The sequence below is a fragment of the Gallus gallus genome, chromosome 13, assembly GCF_016699485.2.
Source record: "Gallus gallus isolate bGalGal1 chromosome 13, bGalGal1.mat.broiler.GRCg7b, whole genome shotgun sequence".
NCBI lineage: Eukaryota > Metazoa > Chordata > Aves > Galliformes > Phasianidae > Gallus > Gallus gallus.
In genome coordinates this window covers 150,307-174,645 of record NC_052544.1, presented here as the reverse complement: position 1 = coordinate 174,645, position 24,339 = coordinate 150,307, and the positions used below count along the sequence as shown (strand labels likewise).

Sequence of the window (24,339 nt, the reverse complement as noted above, 5' to 3'; positions counted from 1 at the left end):
CACAGACTGGTCTCACGCCGCTGATGGAAGCTGCTTCAGGAGGATATGCAGAAGTTGGAAGGGTTCTCCTTGATAAAGGAGCGGATGTTAATGCTCCACCTGTGCCTTCCTCAAGAGATACTGCTTTAACAATTGCAGCAGATAAGGGTCACTACAAGTTTTGTGAGCTGCTGATTAATCGGTAAATTATTTTTTTCTCATTAGCAGGCCATGTATTCTGTAGCTATATTCCTTTGTGGCAAGGGAATGGGAATCTTTAGAAGTAGCATGTTACATCTGCTCCCTACTCTTTCAGTGTTACCATAAAGTATCCTGCTACTCCAGTATTAATTAAGCTCAGCAGACAGCTGAGATCAGAGATAAGCAAACAGTGTCTTATTTGGCAGCTTTGCATATTAATCTAGAAATTCCCATGATCATTGCCCCACTGTCACTTGTGAGGCAAGGCCTGGAAATAACTCTTGGCTCTTCAAGCATAACCCTGTGTGCAGCTAAAATCTCAAGGGGCTGTTCTATTGTGTGGATAGTCACAATGTTAATGATAAGGTAAGGGAACCTTTGATTGCTAGTTGCATAACCGTGATGCAGTAGTCTGCATTCGATGGACGTGTGTTGCTGGGAAGCAAGAGGGAGGAAGTCTTAATCCTTATGTTACCATGACTTAAAGAGCAGTTTTCAAGAACACAGTTTCTCTCTCTAGCCACAAGGTTTCAATAATTAAAGTTGTGTATCTAATTGTATTCTGATCATTCATTATCTTATCTTTACTCATGTCTTATTTGATTACACTTGTACTCTTCTAGAGGAGCGCATATTGATGTTCGTAACAAGAAAGGAAATACCCCTCTTTGGTTGGCAGCTAATGGTGGTCACTATGATGTAGTTCAGTTGCTTGTGCAGGCAGGAGCAGATGTGGATGCAGCAGATAATCGGAAAATAACGCCTCTTATGTCAGCGTTTCGCAAGGTAGGACACCAACTTGGTTGTATGATACAGTGCTAAATGTTTTCAAAACAGAATTTCTCATTTGGCCTTAAATCTGACTGCTTGATTTTGGAAGAATCAACACAACAAGATTTCTGTTTTCATAAAATGTCTGCTTTAAAGTAATCATAGTCTGTGAATCCTAGACCCTCTAAAGAGAAGAACTAAAATGTATATCACACCGATCTCATTTTGGAGAAATGAAAAACATCTATAAAACAAGTTAACTAACTCTGTTGCAGAGAATTTATTAACTTTTGTCTTGAATAAAATGCCAAACAAGTCTAGAGCTTTTCTGACAAATGAAAATACTAAGTATGCCATTACTGTCCTTCCACTGCTTGCAGTTAACTTCCTAGGCAACATTTAGCTATTGTCTGTGTGGCTGCACAGTGTACCCCATCAGGTAGCAGATCCAGCAGCAGTTTGCTAGGATAATATTCAGGTGGCTCAATCCATCAATCAGACTTGCCTTGCATTAGCTCTGTGGAGCGGCTGACAGGAAAGCAAGCTGAGGGTGACAGATGAGCTCTAAGCAGAGTGATCTTGACTGCTAAAAATGTGAACAGACAGCTCTGCCCTTGAGCCCAGCTAGCTGCTTGCATTTAAAATGAAATGCAAATGTACTGAACAAACATTAACCACTTTTCGTTTCAAATAGCAGTTTACCAAAAATGGTTTTGTATATTCTCAGTCTTTTGCACTGAACCAAGAGTTACCAAATTTGTATTTTGATGATGAATGTTATCAGTTGTATACCAGAGACTAGGATTTTCTTTGTTCTAGGGCCATGTGAAGGTAGTTCAGTTCCTAGTGAAAGAAGTTAACCAGTTTCCATCGGACATTGAATGCATGCGATATATAGCAACTATAACTGACAAGGTGAGTGTAACTATGAGGGAAAAATCCCTGTCCAATATTTTCAGAAAAAAATATGAATGGGAAATTCTCAATTATTCAGAAAGTAAATGTTCGCTCATGTGTATGTCTGATTCAGAGTTTTCATATCTTTTTGAATATGAAACATAAAATCAGTGTTTAGAGTCTGAACTATTTTGTATGTTAATGAATGCAAGGAATCTCATGTTTTGTAGAGCAAGCATCTCTTCCTTAATTCTAGTTTATTACAGATGCAATAAGAAAAGTTTTGCATTCCAGGACCTGTTGAAAAAGTGTCACCAATGTGTGGAAACAATTGTGAAAGCTAAAGACCAGCAGGCTGCAGAGGCAAATAAGAATGCAACTATATTGCTAAAGGAGCTAGACCTGGAAAAAGTGAGTGGAGAACTGTGGTCATCTAGCTTAATGTCTAAAGCTGTGATTTAGGGGCAGTAGTTCTTCATGTTGTGACTGTATCTACTTTCCAAAAGAGTATATGCTGAGGGTATAGAACTGTTACTTTAGCCAGACATTCCACTGTCCTTTTTATCGTGACTAGTAGCTTTCTTGCACTACTTCAGCACAGACAAAGAGTGCAAATAAGGGAGATCTTTAGTCTTTGTGGTGTGATGCATAGTATGTTGTATGTAGTGTGAAATACATTCCATGAGTGTTTTATGGACCAGTGCTCAGTTTTACAAACTACGCAAAGGAGAAGCTGCCACATGAGCTAAAGTGAGTTGAAAAGGTAGTATGAGAAGTGAAGTTTTTCTTCAAGGAGAATATTAAGTGTCCCAGACTAATGCAGAGATTTCTTAAGTGATCTGCAGTGGATGTTCTAAATGGAGGCTCTTAAAATTGTTGATGAAAAATTCATACAGTGTTTAATTAATGAGGGAAGATTTGGACAAGTTTTGTTTGTGTTTCCATCTTCCAGGTTGCTAACTCATAAAAAGTCTGTTAGTTGCTATGCAAAGCTACAGTGTGGCACTGCTGTTGTGACTAATCTCATACTAAAAAACATGATTAAAATGAAAAAGTGAGACCAGTTAATTCTGTAACATACTGTGGGATACTTTTTAAAGTCCAAAGCTGTTAATCTCATCAATACTTTTGCAACATTATTAAATGGTTTTTGATAAAGGACTTAGATAATGAGGGATTTTACTTGCTTTTTCAGTAAAATTGTTTTTACAGTGTCTCTCACTTGGTTGTATTTATTGTTGTTCTTTGGGAATTTTTGGAACCACCCAGTCCTGTTGTTCTGTAATGTCTGTTCATTTTCTGCATAATGCTTCATTATGTGACAAAGTCATCCTAGTTCACCGTGCTCTCTTCTCTTTTATCCCCCTGCCCCAATTTGTAGGAAAGATTGGAATTACAATTTAGCCTTTGTGATCATATTTAAATATGAATCCTTTTCTCCTACACAGTCAAGAGAGGAAAGCAGAAAACAAGCCCTTGCAGCTAAGAGGGAGAAGAGAAAGGAAAAGAGAAAGAAGAAGAAAGAGGAACAGAAAAGGAAACAAGAAGAAGATGAAGAAAATAAACCTAAAGAAACTCTAGAACTACATGAAGATGATGATGAAGAAGAAAATGATGAAGAAGGTAAAGAATGAGTGTTTAAATGTGAAAAATGCAGTTCTAGAGTTGCCTTTTTAAAAGTACCTAGGTAAGGTAACCTGGTAGTAAGCTGGCTTCTTTGGTACTGTGATGATGTTCTACAGTTTCTACCCTGGTTCTTACCTGTGTGAGAGTGCTGTGATCCTGGTAAATCTTTGTTTCTTCTGTGTTCCCAAAACTTTTTCCTTCTTGGAGATTTTACAGCTGCATACAATGCAAACAGACTTGACAGCTCAGAAGGAGCATAATCTTGGCTGAAGTGTCCTCAGTCAGAGGTACTGATTTATATTTTGTGATTTTTTTTTTTCAGTGGAGCAAGAAGTTCCTATAGAGCCTCCTAGTGCAACTACTACAACTACAATTGGGATTTCTGCAACTTCAGCTACTTTCACCAATGCCTTTGGGAAGAAGAGAGCTAATGTAGTGACTACTCCCAGCACAAATAGAAAAAATAAGAAAAATAAAACAAAAGAGACTCCTCAGAATATGCAGATAATTTTGCCAGATCAGCATATATCTCTAGCGCAGCAAAAAGCAGATAAGAATAAAATAAATGGAGAGCCAAGAGGTGGTGGTGCAAGTGGAAACAGTGATTCAGATAACTTGGATAGCACAGACTGCAATAGTGAAAGTAGCAGTGGAGGTAAAAGCCAGGAGCTGAACTTCACGATGGATACGAATTCCTCTGAGCGGCGCTATGCCTCATTGCTTATCCCTTCTCAGGAAGAAAAAACAAGCACTTCAGCTTCAAAAGCACCGACAAGGTGAGACTTCAGTGTTATTTCTGTTTCTTCAGTGTTTTGCCTATGCTGATGTAAATTTTCTGTAGCTCAGGCCTTTACACCAGCTGGTGCATTCTTAGAGACCTTAGAGACTGAGCTTGCTTGCTTGTTAAATTATGTTGTCTGGTTTGTTGAATGCAGCCTTGTCAAAACACTAGAGATAAAATTCTTGGTATTGCTGACTACTTTAAACTAGTCTAGCAGAACAGGCAGTTAAGTCTCTGCACTGTTGTAATAACAGTCCTAAACTCTGAACTTATTAGAGTAGATTTGAGAGTAAATTTGCAGGGAATTTAAAAAGTAAAAGCCAGCCTTATTTATAATATAATGACAAAGTGTTACTACCCTGTGATTTTTTTTTTCTGATTTCATTGTTAACTCCTTTGAATTGCTGTCTCTTTGTTTTAAGGAGGGAAGAAGCTGATGACTCTGAGCATTTCACCTGCCAGGTTGATGGCCAGTTTGATTTAACCTTGTCAAGCCAGAGGTGAGAGTCAAAAGAATTCAGTGAATGTACAGGGTCCATACTAATGACTGGGAAGATCATTGAGCTGCCAGTGAAGGAGCTAATAACTAGCCATTATAACACCAGTTTCTGAATAGGATCATTACTCAAAACCAATAAGCTTAAATAACATCTAAATTTGTAGTCTTTGCTAAGAAATTTGCCTCTGCTAACTTTTATTTATATGGAGATCAGATTCATACTACTTATGTTTTTTTCCCAGGCGTTAAGGGAGGTAGAGGGCTAGAGGGGCTGATCTGCAGGACACAAGGCTAACTTCAACAAGAATGCAGACCTGGCATCAGAAAGCACAGCAAGCAAGAGGGCTGTTGGCTGGGAGGGGGGAAGATAAGTTGGGCTCTCAGCTTTGTGGATTTCTGTTTTTTTTCCCTCCAGAATTAAAATTGTCAGCCGTCATGGTTGTGAGGAAGGGGGAGGAGTTCCCTAAAATTCTTAGGAATGTCAGAAATTGGATTGTCTATATATCCTGTTTTATGAATATAAACTGAGTTTTGCCTTGGACCTCTCCTACAAATGCCTTGGAGTCCTGTATGACCCACTAACGTAGAGTTAACTAACTATGTTAAACTCCTTAAACTGAAAAAGGAGTGGTTCTTTTGTCAGATAGAAGTATACCTAAAAACCAAGGCAGTTTAACTTCTGCAGGTGCTCTTTACTTCTTGCACTAGGCAGTCTTTCAAAAAGTTTCTAAATTTTCTCTTCCTCAATTTCTTTTCTCTTTCAGCATGGACTTGTTAATGACAATGCTGTTACAGTTGAAATATTTTCTAAATATGCCATACATTTGTTATACCAAATCACTTTATAAGTCATTAATTGAAAGACTAGCCTTAAGTTTTAGAGATTGCCTCTGTTTCAGTGCTGGACGTGAACTTGAGCACCCAGAAACACCTTTTACATTCACATAGATAAGTTAGCCTATAAGAGCTTACCTATTCCTCTCTTTGTCTCATCCAGACCTTACTCTGTTTTGTGTTGCCAGTTTATTGCTACAGTTGTATTAGTACAGGTTTTGCATACGCACTTTCATACTGACTTCACTGGGAGTAAAATATCTTAAAATACGTGTGCCACACACAGTTACCAATTCATAAAATGGGGGGGCTGAGGGTAGAAGCACTTACCTACTGCTTGCCTATTTACAGGGGATCTCTAAAAAGAAATGAAAAATGAAGACGTTTTCAAGTACCTAGTAAAAAAGGGACATTATTTATAGAAGTACTTTTTTAAAAAACCTATTAAAAAGGAGAGTGCGTTATCAGGGTGTAACTTAAATGGATAACACTTATTATAAAGTATTTTATAGATTATGTCCTTAGTACTTCTAATATTACTTGATTTAGTTTAGAACTCCATTTTTTGGAGGAAGGCTGTGGACTAAACTGTAAGAAATTTCAGTCAGCCAACAGTTCCTCCAAGTAGGGTGGGGGAAAGAAAGAGGATGAAAGCAATTCATGCTAGAAGTTCTGAGGTCCAGAAATGAACACTCTCATGCTGTCAGCTTTGTTCTGTAATTTGTAATTGGTTCGTTTCTGTTCCCAGACTTGATGGTGAAGGTAATTCAAATTCTTTGTCAACTACTTACAAGCCTGTTTCCCTGCCTCTGACCTCTCCAAATGTAAAGCTGAATCTGACCAGCCCAAAAAGAGGCCAGAAAAGAGAAGAAGGCTGGAAAGAAGTGGTTAGAAGGTAAAGAATTTAATTCTGTGTTTAAGAAGTGTGTTTCAAAACTTTTACTTGTAAATTATACACAAATATAGAATGTCCATGAGGTTCATTTAATTATTCCACTGTAATAATTAAAAATCCATTCTTTTTGTCTTGCAGTGCTGTGAAAACAAATTGCAGTCCTAATTTGTAGTAACCTCTCACTAATTTAACATCAGTATGATATGAACGTTTTATTTGGCATAAGGGTTTTCTTTAAATGTGTTGTTATTGGAGCAAAAGATAAGTTATCTTAAGATACAGAAGGAGGAGGGAACAAATGGCAGCAAAAAAGCTCCTAGTGCAGTTGATTGCTTGCAATAAAAGTGGAGTAGATATTGGATGATCACTTTGTGGCTAAGCTTCCATTGTATTTTGAGTGGTTACCTTGATTGCCAATTCCAATTAAAATTTTGTGACCTTAATTTGATGTTGGAAAACCTTTTAAACCTAATTGTACTTCTGTAAATCACGCTCCTTTTGAAAATGTTCTGATTTTTTTTTACTGTCTAGCTAATAACCACTCAATCTCATCTGTAATCATTATTGTGTCTACTACTTTTAACTAGAAATAGTCATTTGGCTGCCTTATCTTGCTCCCTTTATTGAAAAGGAATGCAGCATGAACATACAAGTGTCCCATGTTTAGGTGTACTTATAATGCCCTGCTGCTTTTCTGTTTTGCAATGGTAACTGTATGTGCTCATTCTAGGGAATTTTAGGCTGTGTGCAGCATAGTTGTACAGAGGAAGCTACAAACTTTATAATAACTTAAAGGCATTTTAATGTAAAAACTTTAATCTGAAAACACATGAACCCTTAGAGAGTTGGCACTCAGTATTCTGCCTTTTGTTGCATTTACAATATGGTTCTCTGCTGTGACTTGTCCTTGCTAAAGGTATAGTCGCAGACTGCCTGCCACTTGGTGAGTCATGGCATGAAATTGTTGCAGAGGCAGCTGTCTTGTCCAGTGCTGCACACAGACCCTGCCACTGACCCTGGAGCTGCTCCATCTCTTCTCCTGGGTCTCGAGTCTCATAGGCTCTTTCTAATTGCTTTGTTGGGTGTTGTCTGCTGTTTGGATGGAGATGCTAGTGTTCTAGAAACAGCATCTAAAACCTGAGCTTTCCTAGTCTCTCAGGGATCAAGTCTAGTCACAAATACTGTATGCATAAAGTGTTTTGTACCCATCTTTGCTATGCCCTGACTGATTGGCAAAGCATTCATTCAGCCAAAGAGATGTTTGGCAACTGTAGCTTTGTGTACAAAATGCCTGGGAGCTGCATGCTTCATCTCTTAAGTCTCCCCCAGTCTCTACAGCAGGAATTTTTCTCCTCCCCTCTCTCTGTGAGTATCCCACTGTGGCTAGAAGGGATCAGAGAAGTAACCAATAAAAACATCCCTTCTACCCTTAACAGGCAAGTAGGCAGAGTTTTGAAAGACCCTCCCCCTAGCAACACTCTGCAGCCAACACCAATTGAGCAATTTCAGCTGCAGAGAGGAGGGCGCTGCTGTTCAGGAGCAAAAAGGTACTGTTTGGGGGTACTTCTCAAGGTAAAAACCACTGAGATTTGTGGGTAGGGAGGGAAGAAGCAGTGGGTGATGGGTGGGAGGGATCCTGGGTCCTGGGGCAAGCTCTTTTGGTGAAGGAATTTCTTGGTTGATGGTGGCATTGGGGTTCCTAGTCAGCAAAGTTGAAAGGACACCAAAGGGACAGCTGGAGTCCTTGGTATAATGGGATCTTCTCAAGTTAGGTGATGTTGGGAGCTTTGGTTTGGGAAGGGAGCAACTGAGTTGTCTGGCTTGAGCAAAGGAGCCTTTGGGGTGGGTGGAGAGACAAAGACCCAAAGCATGACATTGCCTTGGGATGAGCGCTCGGTGCATGATCTGAATGCCTGAGAAACAATTTCCTGAGGATCAAGTTACTTGAAATTCTCAGAGTGGAGTAGCTGAGTGAAGCTGGCAGCTTTTTCAGGGGGTTCGTGGTGATCTGTAGTGTTCAGAGGTGCTTGAACTGTGATTATAAATGGTTTCTGAAACCCCTTTGAATCCCCTCTAATTGTTCAGTGTTGAACTACTACTGCACATCACAAGTAAGCTGGAAAGCACTGTATGGGCTTGAGAGGTCCAGCCTTTAAAGTCTGGGGACACAGGTGGCCCAGAGAGACCTTGGCTGGGGTCTGGATGCAAGCATAGATCATGTTCAAAGACTTCTCAGTGCTGTATGCCTGTACTGATCCGCCAATACCATGTGAATCAGAAAAATGCTAAAATGACTTATTTCACTGAACATACGGGTTGCAGTGTTGTGGCCTAAAAGTTAGCCTTCTTCTGAAAAATCTGTGCTGCCTTCATAGTGGCTTCCAGCAGCTCACTGAATTGCAGAACTACACAGTTTAGCAGTCTAATATCCACCGTTGTGTAGTGTTACCAGTTAAACTTTAAGATCTTTTGTAGTTTCTTTGAGGTCTGAGAGAAATGGATACTAAAAGGGTTATGCATGTGGTATCACAAAGCTCATCACTGGGAAGATCATGGAAAACCATCTTCTACTAGTTATAAACGATCAAAGTAGCTAAGCAATGGCTTTCTGTATTTGAAGCAGTGCTACTTAAGTAAATTTAGGTCGGTGAGCTAAGAATTTGTCTTTGAAGATGCAAGCACAAGATAAGATAAAATTGGAAAATGTTTCTGATGCAGTACGTGAGGCATGTTTGTGATACAGCAGTGGTGGTAGAAATGCTTCTGAAGAATCCTTGTGAGGTGCTGAAAGATGATAAATAATCTGAGTTGGCAATTTTTAGAGAGGCTCCAAAGGGTGAACAAAATATCAGCAGAAAACCACTTGCTACCCTGAAACATAAGTATATAACTTCAGTCACATGCAAGACAATGAGGCCTCTTTTATGTGCTTAAAGTTTAAATACCTTTGACAGATTTGTGATCTTTGTGATATAGGTCAAAGAAATTATCCGTCCCAGCTTCTGTCGTGTCTAGAATAATGGGAAGAGGTGGGTGCAACATCACAGCAATTCAAGATGTCACAGGTGCCCATATTGACGTTGATAAACAAAAAGATAAGAATGGAGAAAGAATGATCACTATAAGGTACAGTTTTAGAAATGAAACTCTAACTCAAATGTCATTTATCAAGAACTTCTTTTTGCCTTTTAAGACAGGACATACTTAGTTTCTTGATCATAAAATAGAACTTTTATTACTGCTGCCAAAATATGCTGATGGTCTGCTTATTCAAAGTTAGTTCTTGACTATGGCTATCTTAAGGATTAACTTTAATGGAGCAAAACTGCAGTAGACTTGTAGATCAATATCAAGTTGGGGCTACAGAATGTTGCACAAAATGGGGTTTCCTTTCATTAAAGGTAAATATATTTGTATTTAATCTAGGGGTGGTATGGAGTCAACACGATACGCAGTGCAACTCATCAATGCCCTTATTCAAGATCCTGCCAAGGAACTGGAAGACTTGATTCCTAAAACTCATATAAGAACACCTGCTTCGAGTAACAAATCAATCCATGCAAACTTCTCATCTGGAGTTAGTACTGCATCTGCTTCAAACAAAAACTCCTTTCCTCTCGGAGCACCACCTCTCGTCACATCGCAGTCATCAACTCTATCTACTTTCCAGCCGACTAACAAATTAAACAAGAATGTTCCAGCAAATGTGCGCTCATCTTTTCCAGTATCTCTTCCTCTAGCTTATTCTCATCCTCATTTTGCCTTGCTGGCTGCCCAAACTATGCAACAGATCCGGCACCCTCGCTTACCTATGGCCCAATTTGGAGGAACCTTTTCACCTTCACCAAACACTTGGGGACCATTCCCAGTGAGACCAGTTAACCCTGGCAGCACAAACAGCTCTCCAAAGCATAATAGTTCAAGTCGTGTAGGTAGTCAGAATGGAAATATTTTACAGACAGAGTCTCCCGGATTAGCTACTTCTAGTCCCATTACTGTCTCTTCAGTAGTTGCTTCCACCCAGCCGCTATGTGCAACAAGTAATCGGACTCCCTCTTCGGTCAGAAAGCAGTTGTTTGCCTGTGTTCCGAAGACAAGTGCTGCAGCAACAGCAATCTCAACTGTGACAAACACGTGTAGCACTCTGCCTTCAGCTTCCTCTGCGCCCCCAAACAATGGGCAAGTTCCTGCAGCATTTCTGCCCTCTACTGCTCCACAAACACAACATTCTGCACTTAAAGCAGACTCTTTCTCAGCTGTCTCAGCACCCAAAGAGAAAGTGTCAACACCAGACCAGCCTGTTGGAAATACATGCACACCATCTTCCATTGCAGGTAGTTCCAGTATGTCAGCTAGCAGCAATTCAGGAGTCACTGAAGCTCACCCATCTAGCAGCCCTGCACCTCTAATGAACACCCAAGATGAAATACTACCAGCCAGCATGTCGGAAATGAGCCCTTCTATGTCGGCGTCTATTTCTTCCAGCTCAGAACCTGCTCCTTTAAGCTTAGCATCACCCAGGTCGGTTGTTGCAGATAATCAGGACAACAGTAACTTACCTCAAGTAGCTGTACCAGCACCTCGAGTTACTCACAGGATGCAGTCCAGAGGTTCTTTCTATTCAGTGGTACCAAATGCAAACCTACATCAAGATCCTCAGTCTATTTTTGTTACAAATCAAGTTCCCTTAACACCTTCTCAAGGTCCGCCTGCTGCGGTGCAGCTTTCATCAGCCATGAACGTTATGAACGGTTCTCAGATGCACATTAACCCAGCAAATAAATCATTGCCTCCTACCTTTGGGCCAGCAACTCTCTTCAATCACTTCAGTAGTCTTTTTGATAGCAACCAGGTGCCCTCTAACCAAGGATGGGGAGACTGTCCGCTTTCCACCCGAGCAGCAGCTGACCCATCTTACACTGTTCAGTCTACCTTTCTGAATAACTCTATGCTAGGACATGTGGAGAACGTGCATCCTGATAACTCCAAGGCTCCTGGTTTCAGACCACCTTCGCAGCGGGTTTCTACTAGTCCTGTAGGTAAGTCACCAAGATAATGTACTGGACAGAACTTTTTTCTACAACACTTCTGTTGTTTGAGATTGTTTGAGAAATAGCTTACAAATTATGGTTATGGAATACTAGATGACCTGTTTTTGTTCATTTCTTTTTTTCTCCAGCTCTTGTAGGATATTAGTTGTTGGGAACGTTGTAGACATTGTGTTGTTTGCCCTAAGAGGGAGGAATGTGTCTCCCTGTTTGTAGAGTTTAGAGTAGCTTTTGAGTTGGTGTATAACTTGTTGTTAGGTGATACTAAACCTGAAAAAGCCAGGCCAGAACTTTCAACAGATTCAACCTAGCAGCAGGAGTGACAGCATGTAGTCGTTCAGTATTTTCACTGTATGAGATTCCAGATGAGAGAGAGAGAGAGAGAGAGTACACTTTTTTCTCTGTGTGACCTGATCCTGTAGGCCCAAGGGTGATTTTGCTGTGTCTTTCTAGGATTTTGATAAGCTTATATGCTTTGGGAAACTGGTGTGCTTCTGTATGGTGTGTTATTAAGAAGCTATTGTTGTTCAGCTGTTAAGTATAGTAGTTCAAGCTTACAAGTTTTAGTTAAAGTGGGCTAGAAACACTCACAGTGAACTCTCTGCCCTGCTGTGCTCTGCCTAGGAGATTATTATCATTTTAGTGATGATGATAATGCAGGTGCCTGGCTGCATTCATTTGGCTGGAAGGAACTCTCAAGAGGTTCCCAGTGCTACTCCATTCTTCCCTTTCTTCTTGCTGAAGCGTATTTATGGTACCTTGCAGCTGGATAGCTGAGAAGCTTGCTTTAAAGTTGTCTTCCACTCCACATGGCGGTGTTAGATGATTCAGCTGATGTTTCAGGACTTGAATGCTGAATTTGGATACTTCAACGGTTTGACTTTCAGACTGAAGGAGAAGGGGGCATTGGAAAGGTGTGGTGAGGAAAAGGGCTTTTAGTACTCCCATTCATTCAGTGAATTTAAAAACATTCAGGGTTTCTGAAAACTAGATCACTTCTCTCATATCAGGTTTAACCACCATTGAGATATTTGTTATGACTGTAGTATTCTCAGGTGTTTAATTTGGGCTACGTAACTGCACTGCAAAACACATGAATACCCAGACTTCTTATACCATGTCCATTCCCAGTGCAGTAAGCAGAACTAGTTGTAACTGAGACTTCAGGGGGTGAAGTAACTGGGCCTTGTTCATCAGATGTCTGCCAACAGAAGAGCTGGCAGACCCTCCTCAGTAGACTCCAGAAACTGTGGCTCATTGGAATACCCTGATCTGGGGAAGGAAGGTTATACCAAATGCTGAGTGACAGTGGCTAACTGATTTGTCGGGTTCTCTGCTGACTCACAATGTCATTCTAAATAATGCTACTTTTGATCACCCTTATTTCAGAGTCTACGTTTTTTCTGTCTCATGGAAGGAGAAGGGATTTGTGGGAGCTGAAGGAGAAGGGAGTGTTTGGATGTTTTGATGGTGAGGAAAGAAGTGAGGGCAGGAGGCTGAGGACCTTTCCAACATCTCAACCCTTAGGCCAGAAGTGTGGCCCTTCTCTCACTGGGGCTTCACAGATGAATAGGCCTTTCCAGTAGGCTCAGCCTTTGAGGTGGGATGAATTGGGACTGTTTGGGATGTTCTTCTTAAGTTTTGAAATCACACAAAACCTGCCACTAAAGAGTGCTTGCATGTGATTTAGCCTCAAGCAGTGTTGTGGCCACAGAGCAGTTCAGCCCTTGCTTGGTAATTCAGTATGCCTTTTTATGTTGGGAGTAGATAGTAATAGTCATAAAAGCAGATACAGTCTTCTGATCTCTGGCTGTGACTCTACACGTGATGGAACAGAGGTTTCTTTACAAGCCTGTCTTTTACAGCTGGGCTGTAGGAAATCTTTCTGCAGATCAGCATCTCTTAGCAATCATCTCTAAGCTGTTGTGGTGAAGATGTAGTCTAATCTGATTATGCACAACAACAGTTTTTTCTTAAGTGTCACTTTAGAGTTTATGTTCTCTATTCTTGGGTAAGTGCTATTGCAACTTGAGTTGTCTCTGATTCACCAGTTTGTTTGAGGCTCAGGTACCTGTGCACACATCCTTACTGCTTGTGGATCTGTTCTGGGAATGGCCTTTTGGCCCATGTATACCTCCAGATCCCTTGTCCTAGCAGCTTGCAGATTGAGAGCAGAGCCTGATTGTTTGGAGAGATTTTAGGGTGACCAGAAGTCTGCTTTTCCCTCTGCATTTTTAAGAAGGGGTTAGAGAATTTACTTGTGTTAAAAGTTACAGCAAACTTGATATAAGCCATTTGAAAAAGCAGTGCATGACCATGAATTTGCAAGAGGTGGTTGGGCTCTCTATTTTGCATGAATTTTCCAGGTATTGCTGATGATTTTCTAAAGCTGGAGTTAGCCCTTGTAGTTAAGTGATTTCTGTAGGGAGAGTCTGGGGGCTCTGAACTGAATTTTGAGCAGATTTGTATGAGGCTGATGCACCAGTCTCTTAAAGCCCAGGAGTGCTTTTTGAGCATAATAAGGAGTCTGACTTCTAAGTACAAAGTATACTGTTGCAAATTGTTTAGTGTTAAAATATCTGTTTTCACTGACAAATACATAAATAGAAAGGTCATTACTAAAATCAAGATTTCGTAAGTCATTGTTCTTAGAAGCTGTTTTCAATATCGAACGAAGCTTTTTCGTCCACTTGAATGAAAGGTAAGATAAAAATAGAAAATGTTTTTAACAAGTTAAAAAGTCACTACTCTGAATTTGTGCATCTTTGACTGTCACACTTTCTTCTACCTGTTAAAAATATAGAGCACTGCTGAAACTGCCATGGTGGTGGTGTCATCACACCTGGAAAGCTGTGTCCCCATCCTGCCAAGCATTTGCAGCAAAGTTAGGCATCTTACCTCTGCAGAACAGCTACTTTTGTCATAATCTGTACCTTGCTGTGTTTAGGAAATTAGCAATCCCCATGGGTCTCAGCTCTGTTACCCCTTCTGTACAAGGTGTAGAGTTCTTGAAACTCATCTTCAGCGGTTTGCCAGCCAGCTGGAAGCTAGTCTTTGATGTGTAGTGGCATCCATGGCCATAGATGCCCTCTGACTGCTTCTGATGTACTGTCATATGTGGAGGGATAGCAGGAGCATCCCGTTGGTAGCTTGGTTTCTGGCAAGAAGTGTGCTGGAGGAGAACTGCCGCCCCAGGAGAGAATGGTTCACTGAGCAGTGTCTACTGGCAGCCTGCACAGGCCTCAGCAGCTTCCTTATAGTTGTGCAGTCTAGGCTGTAGTTGTTTGTGCTGTGGCAAGTATCCCCAGAACAGGGCCTCCTTCTAATCCCTCCATATTCTGTTGGTGGTGGTGATTTGCCTTTGTATTTCTCCTTCTCTGTAACAGAGACTGTAAACAAATCTTTTGGGCAGGGCTAGTGATAAAAACACCACCTCCAAAAGCAGCAAGTCATTTCTGTTAATGTGAGCAGGTTGGATCTGACACTTCTGGAGGCAGTAAATTGAGGTCATTTGGTTGATACGTTTTTCTGCTTCATTTAATAATGGGGAAAAGACATGGCTTTCAGTAATGTATCCAGGAGATGAAAGTGCATCTGTAGTTCGTGACTAAAGCCATTGCCTGTCACCAGTGTTGCTTTCAGTCTTTCAGGGCAGCAGTGATGCAGTTTCAACCTTGCTCTGTGACAATACAGGCTGGTCCTGGTTGTGGTTGTCTGGAAATATTTAAATGGTATTGAAACTAGCCTTGTTTAATAGGCCCTTGAAACTAAACTCAGAACAGAGGTAAACATATGGCCATGCCTGCTTCTGCTTTTTTTTGTTTTGTTTTTTGTTTTTCTCTTTCTGGTAACAATGTGTGATAAAAACTTCTTACAGTATTTTGGAAAAGTGCTTAGAAGCTTGGACTTGTTCAAAAACTGTAATTTCTCTTGCTGATTCATTTTTTGTGGGACTTTAAACTCCATCTTTTCCCTCCTCTCATGCCCTTCTGTAGAAAGCAGCGCCTCCTCTGTTTCGCTGTGTACTGTCAGTCCTGTTTCCTTGGAGGCAGTATGCTCTGACTGACCTGTATGTGAATGTAACTAGATGGCAGAACTGTGCTGCAGTGGGACCTTCTTGGTGCTTGATTCCCTCAGGGCTTTCACAGAACCTTGTATTCCTGTTTGATTTGTGTGGCTCTTTGGTTAAGAAAGATTTTTGCCACTGCCCAGTTTTCTTCTTGTAACTTCCATTTCAGTTCCTTTCAGTGACTGAAGAGATGGCTTTCTTAAAAAACTTGAGGCAAAAGCAGAGATCATACAGAAATGCCTTCTGTTGGTTTCTGTCTGAGGGAGAATTGTGCACCTGTAAAATGAACTTAGTGTATGCAGATACACCTGAAGGTGATGAGATGCTTTAATTATATTGAAGCACAGGCTCTCTCTAGTGCTTTGAAGCAGGTTCCCAAAGAGATATATTTAATGAAATTTATGTTTATTTCAGGCTTACCCTCTATAGATCCATCCAACAGCTCTACAACTTCTTCTTCAGGTCCTTTGACAGGCTTTTCAGCAAACATGCAAGGAGCACGGGTTTACCTTCAAGGGCCAGCACCTGTTGGGACTCCCAGCTTTAACAGACAGCATTTTTCACCACATCCTTGGACAAGCGCAACAAATTCATGTAGGAACTTAATGGGTCTGTCTTAGTTAACTGTAAATTCTTAGCTGTTGTCTTCAGTAGATTTGTAACTTGAGGGGAAATTAGACAGTTATGAACACAATGCTTTCCAGTTGTGTTTAGCAGTTGTGAGGATGCCATGCCAATCCCACTTTACTATTTTGTTTCTTAACAAGTAAAAGCCACTAGTCTTGGTAGCATTTCCAAAGGCTATTTGGGAAAAAAATTGGTCATTGTAGGTTCTAAAAGGAGAAGGCATGAAGCTGTGGGAGAGTGGGAATGGAGGTGATTATAGCAAGTTAACGATTCCCCTCTAAACAAGTATAATGTTTTGGGGAACACGTTATTTTTATCATTGTTTGAAGTTATAATTCCTTTTTCTTTTTGTTTTTATTATTTAAGTTGGCATTCTGGAATTTTCTTGTTAGTCAAAATATCCTAATATCTTAATGCATCATCCAAGGTGACATAGAGGTTTCTGACTAATGGGAAGAACATGGAAGTAGCAGAAAATATGGGTCTTTGATGCTGAGTCTTAAATGAAGAGACTTTTCATGTCACTGCATGCAACTTCATTGCAACTCTGGGCTTAAGAAGCAAAATGTTTAAACGAGTGCTCAAAAGAAGTTGGATTTCTTAGAACCAGTGACGCTTCTGAAGTTGGTGAAAGTTGTGCTCTTATGTTACACATTTGGCTTTGAGAAGCTGTCTTTTAATTTCTCTTCTGCTGGAGGTAGTAGATACCAAAACCAGGCTGCTTCGATATTTATGTTATCTTAGCTGATTTTTCATATCTTCCTGAAACTCTTCCATGTTTCTTATTCTTTCTTGTAGTTATTTTAGATGTACTTCTATGTCATGAGACTATCACAGTTCTGGCGGCTGAAAGCATTTGTGTTAATGTTCATTCTAGAGTTAAAGTAAGATTTAAACAGAAGTTCTGTGAAAGACTGAAAAATATTTTGGAGGAAAAAAAGCATTTGCCTTGAGATAACATTGGGAGGGATAGAAAGGGTAGCATTTACAGTCACTAATTTCTGTGGGTTTTTTGTGATTAAGCAAAATAAATTCTTTTTTCAGCAGGTGAATCTCCTATTCCATCAGTTTCCTCAGGATCATCTTCACCTCTTTCAGCTGCTTCTGCACCTTCTAACTTGAGCCAGCCAAAAACGGGTAACACAAATCAAGATCGAAAGGTACCCCCCCCCATTGGGACAGAAAGACTTGCTAGAATTCGACAGGGAGGATCTGTCACTCCTACGCCGTTAGGAACCAACTTTACAGCTCCAGTTGGTCATAGTGGTATTTGGTCATTTGGAGTTAACAGCGTATCTGGTAAGTCTATTTTTCACGGTCTGGAATAGCTTGAAGAAACTTGTGGGGCCTTTTGAAAATAATACATTTGAAAAGGAAGTTAGAGAGGGAAAGAGAGAGGTGGATATAGTGTACACTAGAAGGGAAACTAGTACCAAATTCAGGTGTAATTTTCAGGGAGATTATCAATGCAAATACTGTGATTTTTGCTCCTAACAGAGATGATTCTCACTCAGTCTAGATCATCTGTATGAGTACACTTGTAAACCCTGAAAAGATTTCAAAAATGTTATATTAAAATCTATTGAGAATTGTAACCATAAACAATTTCTGCTTATTACTAAGGGAGTCCATCTCCAGGTCCGAACCTTGGCATTGAAGGATAATTGCCTTCCTCCAGGTTTTGAAGCTTGTTGTTCGCAAGCACTTTAAAAGCTGTGGTGCAGCTAATACATCTAGAAATGCATAGTTGTGAATGCTCATTTTACATTGTTCCTTTGAATTTGTGGAGGTCCATGCAGCTGTACACACTCAAGCTCTAGAGTATCTTCAGTCAAATCTAATAGTCCATTTTCAATCTTGTTCTTTCCAGAAGGCTTGTCAGGTTGGTCTCAGCCTGTAATGGGAAACCATCCGATGCATCAACAGTTGTCAGACCCGGGCACGTTTTCTCAGCATCAGCCAATGGAGAGAGATGATTCTGGAATAGTGGCTCCCTCAAACATTTTCCATCAACCTATGCCAAACAGTTTTGTGGATTTTTCTAAAGTAAGTCACAGAGGGATTAGTTTGGGCTGTTGAATGACAAATGACTTCTTTATTGGAAGGATGATTTGGGCAGTTAAAGCCTAACAGATTGGGTTCATGATGCTTCTTTTCTGTGATTGGTTTGGAAAATAACTGGAAAATTTGGATAATGTAGGAGTTTCACTGTACTAGTAGACATAGGAGTCTGTAGCATTGATACTGAGAGACAGGTTTACTGTATGTGCAAGTGTATTTTTTGTTTTGCCTGTTTACACTGTATGTTTGTGCCTCTTCTGCTATTTCTTGCTGTAATGCCTAGATTCACTTTCATCCTAGTACTGTCTTACTGACTAGAAAGGATGCTCAAGCCCAGAGGCACACTTAAATAAAACCAGAATTTGCAGATGTTCCCCTGTCTAGGCACTGGATGCCTCCATCAATCTGTAGTTTCCTTTCTCAGAGACCCAGTCAGTTGGAAACGATAGCATAAGGCTGGCTGAGCTCTAGAGCCTGACTAAAGGTAGAAACCATGTTTGTGAATGCCACAGGCCTTTCTTAAGGCAGTAACAGGATGAGAAAAACACTTGCAAGTCTGCCCCTTGTTCAGTATTAATACTGAAAAATAACTGGAGGCAGACCAGCGTAGCCAAGCCATAATTAGTTCAGCCTCTGCTGGAGAAATGTCCAGTGCTATGTGCTTGACAGTGAAACTGCTTTTGCAGTGTGTTTCAGAAGTAGCTGTAGTATGGTCATCTTTGCTACCAGTAACTGGTTCCCTGGTGCTTGCGTGTTTTCCTTCTAGGGCCTACCGATTTCCATGTATGGTGGCACTCTCATCCCCTCACATCCTCAGCTAGCAGATGGCCCGGGAGGCCCTCTCTTTAATGGGCTTCATACTCCAGATCCAGCCTGGAATCCCATGATCAAAGTTGTCCAAAATTCAACAGAATGTACTGATGCTCAGCAGGTAGTGTGGTTGCATTTTTCCATCTTTGATTCTGTGGGGCTTTATATGGTGTTATGCTTTGTTTTTCTTTTTTTCTTTTTTTTTTTTTAAGCTAGATGTCATTTTTTTCTAGTTTTTTGATACTAGAATTGAGATTGTGTGTGATTTTTCACCCATAGCATGGGTGTGTGCTTATTAATACATATAGTGGTATCAGTGTGGAAACTTTCAGGTAAAATGATGAGAATTTCAAGAATGCTCAACAGGGTAACAGCTCTTGTTGTAAGAGGCAGGGTTTACACCCATGCTTGTTATCTTGCAGGTTGTCATTCAAAACCAGGCCAGAGCTGAAGACAGCTCCCAGTGCTTGGACAGTCTGGTTGTTTTAGGGGAAGCCTTATGCTTGCCCTCTAGTGGTTAAATTCTCTGTTAAAGAAACCTTTATTTGTTTTCATAATAGACTTGTCTTTCTATTTCTTGCTATAGATTTGGCCTGGCACCTGGGCACCTCACATTGGAAACATGCATCTCAAGTACGTCAACTGATTTAAGGGGGTCTATCCTTTTTTAGCTTTGTTTGGGAAACCTTATGATTTGAAGAACCCTGGGGATTTTTTTTTTTAATGTGCCTATCTAAGCAATTTTTTATGGGCTATGTAACAATGAAAACTTGATTGCCCATTGTATAAGAACAAATTGATTTACCTATACAGTTGATTCCATTCTCTAGTTAGTTTAGCCACTCTGAACTTAAAAATCAGTTTAGCTTTTGGCTAAACTACTAAACGCTATTGGTATGCAGGAGAGAACTAGATAATTACATGATTTCAACCTGCTAGGGTGGTAAATACATGTATAATTGTTTACATACTTAAAAGGAAAAGCTGAGTAAATTTCATGTCATATAGTGGCTCTACTTTCTGTAGCCTGTATTAATGTGAAATATTTACCTAAATATTCAATAAAAGGTGAACAGTATTTATAGGTTGTGTGTGAGAATGTTGGAGAGGATGTATATTGTCACTGTTAGCTGCCATGCCCAGTGATGCATCTTTTCAGTCACATCATTATCGTGTGGTTGTAGTCAGGGTTTGGGGAAAGAGGAAGGGTTTTGATGTGCGTTGTTTGCAATGCAAAGTTTGCTGGGTCCTTCCCCTGCCAGTTGTGGTGTTTTGGGGTGTGGTGCTTTTCTTTTTCTTTTTTTTTTCTTTTTTGTGAACATGGTTGTGCACTTCTCTGGGTTAGTTTTGTTTCTTCTAGTGTTCTGTTTCCAGGTGTGTTGCCTGAGGTGGTGTTCAGGGACTGACTTTTGACATCCTGGCAACTAACGGTGTCTAAACTTGCCATAGGTAAATGGGTATCTCATATACAAATGTAGGGCTTGCTCACTTCATTCTCCTACTGCCCGAAAGCAGATATTAGGAAAGCAGACTACTTTCTATTAGTGAAAAGATGTAATTATGCAATTCTAAGTTTTTTGTAACACCTTAAATCTGTAAGTGCTCCTCATGTCTTTTCTATGAGGAAGAAGAAGATTTTTGCATACAGCAAACAAGACAAACCCTCATTCTGCACCCAGGCTGATTCCAGTGTTGGCCTGCACTAGAAGCTTTCCACTTCCTACTTTCAGACAGTGCTCATTTCTGCTTTTGCTAAGTGGTGATGCAGTAACTACACTGAGTCTGTTTCTCAAGCAGATAAATACAGTGCACAGTGTCCAGTGTAATGGACCATTTTTGATGGTCTCTTAAGCCAGAGAGCAGATGGAAACTTCCCTACCGTTCTTCTTCCTCCTCCTGACGATTCCTTACCATGCAACATCAGAGTTTCTCCAGGAGGAGCGTGAGGAAGGAACAGCCAAAAGGGAGGAGTCAGTGATAATTTGCATGCAGTGAACTCTTGAAATAATGTAATGGTGTCTGTTCTCTGTCCCAGTTATTCCTGAGTGCTCATGTTCAGGAATATTAAAAATATGAAGTGCACAAGTAGTATCTGAGTATGATAGGCAAATCAACATCAGAAACAACACTGGATGTGTTCAGATGTTCTATCTAGTATTCAAGAAGGAAATGATCTTACTGCCACCCTGATAACACAAATGCCAAAGCAGAAATGCTTGTGTTGACAGTAATTGTATTAAAAGCTGATGGTGAAGGAAAAAATGGCATTCTAGTGCAATAGCTTTCGTGCTGACTTAGCAGTCTGTTCTTGGGGCCTCTCTTTTACATTAGTGAAGAGCTCTGCTGTAGGCATTGTGGTACCTTCTGCTGGCCATCAGACACTGCGCAAGAGAGGGCAGAAGAGATCAGTGGTGTGTGTGTGGGGCCACTGTGATGACGGGGAGCTGTCTGTCCCCAGCCTGTACACTGCTGAGGTGAAAGGCTTCTTGGGGCTGCTGCCCTGCTGGCCTCAGCTGCATGGCTGTGGTGTGCACAGCCACCCCCTCCTGGACAAAAGCTGGGCTTTGTCTTGAACAGGAGCGGTGCCCTCCAGTGGCTGTGTCCTTGCCTGCTGCAGCTGCCCTGAGCTGGTCACAGTCAGCCTTCAGTGCTCCCAAGCAGTTGTGCCTTTCTGCCTCACAGCATGGCTCCAGGTGGCACAGGGATGCTGTGGGAGCACCCTAGTCCCATGCCTAGCCAGGCCTCCATCCATAGCTGGAGTGGAACAGGAAGCCTAACGTTTTGTTAATCAGAAGGCTGTAGCTGCTGCTGAGGCTATCGCTGCCATTGTGCTGCCTGGGGGAGCAGACGGAGGCCTTGTCTGGCATTTGAGGGTTGTGTTGCTGGGGAATGGGTTCCAGCAGGGAACTCTGCTCCCAGGCAGGGACAGGCTGTACTCCAGCACCCTGGCTTGCTGGAGCAGCACAGGATGCCAGCATAAAAGCTGCTCAGATCTGAGCTCTTTAGCCCTAGGATCAGGAGCTGGTTGGGGTACATCTCTCACGTGGGGTGCCTGAGCTGTGCCTTATTAACTGTCATCCAACCCCCCCCCCCAAAAAAAAAAAAAAAAACCAAACTGTAGTATAGCTTGTATATATAGCTTGACACAGTAGCTGTCAAGCAGGCCCTTTTCTGAACAGGAGCCTGGTGCTGTGTTTCAGCTGAATGGCAGGTCCTCACCGTGTGGGCACTAGCTCCATTGTGTACCATCAGTAAGCTTGTTTAAGGGCTGTGAGAGCCGGGTCTGGAGAAGAGAGGGCTGCAGCAGGTGCCTGCATGGGTTGTGCAGTGCCATTGTCCTGCTGCTCCCATACGGGAGCTCTTGGCCACCCTGCTTGTGCTAGCTACTGCTCTGTAGCTGCTGGAGCCTGGCACTAGAATCAGTGCTTTGTGCAACTCCCCCATCCTGCTGGGCTCTGGCTGCTCTGTGCGTGTGGTGGATGTGGCACACAGGATGGTTTGGACTCTGAGATTGCTGGCAGACAATTGCAGTGCAGGGTTTTCCCTCCCCCAGCAGCACCCTGAGCAGCTGACAAGCCAGCAGTGTGCTACTGAACCCAGCACGCTGCACACATGGATGGCTTGAGTGGCTGAGCTGAGGGAAGCAGCCTCCCTAGGAGGCCAGTGGGGGATGCACTTTGTCTTTGCTGTTCAGTAGGTGAAGAGATCTACCTCAGAGCCACCTGTGCACAGGGCAGGGCATGGCACAGGGCTCCTGGATGCAGGATGCAAAAGCATCCTGGTGCAAAAGCCTGGGCAAAACCCTGAAGCACTGTTAGCAACACAGAGTGGACTGGGAGCCACCCTGACCTGAGCCTGGCCTCCACTGTGTGGGCTGCCACAGGGAACCCAGCATGAGGCTGCTTTCTTTCCCCACCTGTCCTGCTTTCTGTGCCTCCAGAGGGAAGGAATAATGTGGGCAGCAGCTGCTGAACAGGATGGGGTTCAGTCTACTGCCAGCAGGAAATTTCACCATTGCTCTAAACTCAGCTGTGGCTCTCAGCATAGCTGAGTGCCACCCCCTGTGCTGGGCTCCGGACAGAACTGTGGTGCACAGGAAAGGGGGCTGCCAGAGGACAGCAATGCCTGACAGCCCCCTGCTTTTGGCAGGTACCCGCATCATCTACGACCGCAAGTTCCTGCTGGAGTGCAAGATTTCGTCCGGGGCCAGGACCCTTCCCTGCTGCCTGCCCCAGATCCCCGGTGTCACCTCCCTGGCCCAGTCCAGCCTCGTCAAGCTGGAGGTGCTCAAGGAGCAGAATGAGAATGAAGAAGCCATGCCAGGTGAGCAGCCCAGGTGGTGCAGTCCCTGCCTAAGTGAGGACCAGGCCAACAGTGCCTGGGCCACGGTGCTCCTGCCAAGCCACAAGGGCAAAGGGGAAAGATTGCAGCTCAGCCTTGGGCTGTGTTCCACCCACTTGCCTGCACGTTCCTCTTGAATGAGCCCCATCCTAACCCATGTCTGTATCCCTCCCATACCCTTGCAGATCAAGACCAGTTTGAGATGGACCTCTGAGTTTCCAGCTTCCTGTCTCCAGGCTGTGGCTGGGCCTGTTCCTGGGCCTTGTGGAGGTGCTGGCACCGTGACCAGCTGGCTGCAGCCCTCTCTGATGCTGGGGATGGATGTGTGACACCTCAGGCTGTAGCACAACTGCCTCGTGCAACTGCCTAGGAGCTCATGCTTGATTAATAAACACCATGAAACCCCTTTGCTGAACTGGTGGATCTCTCCATTGGTCCTCAGTGCACCAGGGAGGGAGGCTTAGAGAATCCGAGCAGCACCAGGTGACTTTTCAGAGTGCAGAGGTACCTCCCTCCTGCAAAGGAGATCATGAACATGAATGCAGGAACTCAGCGTTATGCTAGCAACTGCTCCAAGTACCTTAGAAATAAGTGCAGGCTCACATCGGGGCACAGCCTGTTGTACACCCCTGCTCGTGCTGCCACTTATCTCCTTCACTGTCCCAGCTGTGGTGGGGGCAGTGCTGGCAGGCAGGCACAGGATAGAGTGATGGGGCAGGGGGCTGCTTGCTCTGCAGCATCCACAGAGCACTTGACCCTGTGTTGTGATGTTTCTACACCAGGTCTGAGGCTGCCTGGGGTGGTTCTGCTTCCCCCTCTCCCGCTGCTCCCTCCAGCTGACCTGGGCTCCCACTCTGCTGCTGAAAACTCTCCCCAGTGTTGCCAAATGTGAGGCCGGAG

At 42.4% G+C, this 24,339-nt stretch overlaps 2 protein-coding genes across 4 annotated transcripts in view; both read left to right on the top strand.

The window, feature by feature from the left end:
• Positions 1-20,176, top strand: part of ANKHD1 (ankyrin repeat and KH domain containing 1) — a 100,503-nt gene extending 80,327 nt beyond the window's left edge. Inside the window, exons 22-37 of one of the 3 annotated variants that reach the window (XM_015293510.4) lie at positions 6-181; positions 804-966; positions 1,771-1,866; positions 2,143-2,259; positions 3,297-3,471; positions 3,797-4,250; positions 4,678-4,755; positions 6,337-6,483; positions 7,920-8,030; positions 9,460-9,609; positions 9,910-11,522; positions 16,015-16,209; positions 17,272-17,526; positions 18,098-18,273; positions 19,055-19,219; positions 19,685-20,176. In XM_015293510.4, coding sequence (XP_015148996.2) covers positions 6-181; positions 804-966; positions 1,771-1,866; positions 2,143-2,259; positions 3,297-3,471; positions 3,797-4,250; positions 4,678-4,755; positions 6,337-6,483; positions 7,920-8,030; positions 9,460-9,609; positions 9,910-11,522; positions 16,015-16,209; positions 17,272-17,526; positions 18,098-18,273; positions 19,055-19,219; positions 19,685-19,744 — 4,131 coding nt within the window. In that variant the 3' untranslated portion in view covers positions 19,745-20,176. Of the gene's footprint in view, positions 1-5; positions 182-803; positions 967-1,770; positions 1,867-2,142; positions 2,260-3,296; positions 3,472-3,796; positions 4,251-4,677; positions 4,756-4,996; positions 6,313-6,336; positions 6,484-7,919; positions 8,031-9,459; positions 9,610-9,909; positions 11,523-16,014; positions 16,210-17,271; positions 17,527-18,097; positions 18,274-19,054; positions 19,220-19,684 lie in introns of those variants that run through there. The other 2 variants (NM_001204097.2, XM_040646875.2) reach the window with 2 other exon arrangements.
• A 2,794-nt stretch (positions 20,177-22,970) lies between these two features.
• Positions 22,971-23,848, top strand: EIF4EBP3 (eukaryotic translation initiation factor 4E binding protein 3). The gene is made up of 2 exons (NM_001390853.2): positions 22,971-23,421; positions 23,625-23,848. Exons 1-2 carry the CDS (start codon positions 23,076-23,078, stop codon positions 23,651-23,653), a joined length of 375 nt encoding a protein of 124 aa, NP_001377782.1. The 5' UTR covers positions 22,971-23,075; the 3' UTR covers positions 23,654-23,848.
• Positions 23,849-24,339: the final 491 nt, after the last annotated feature.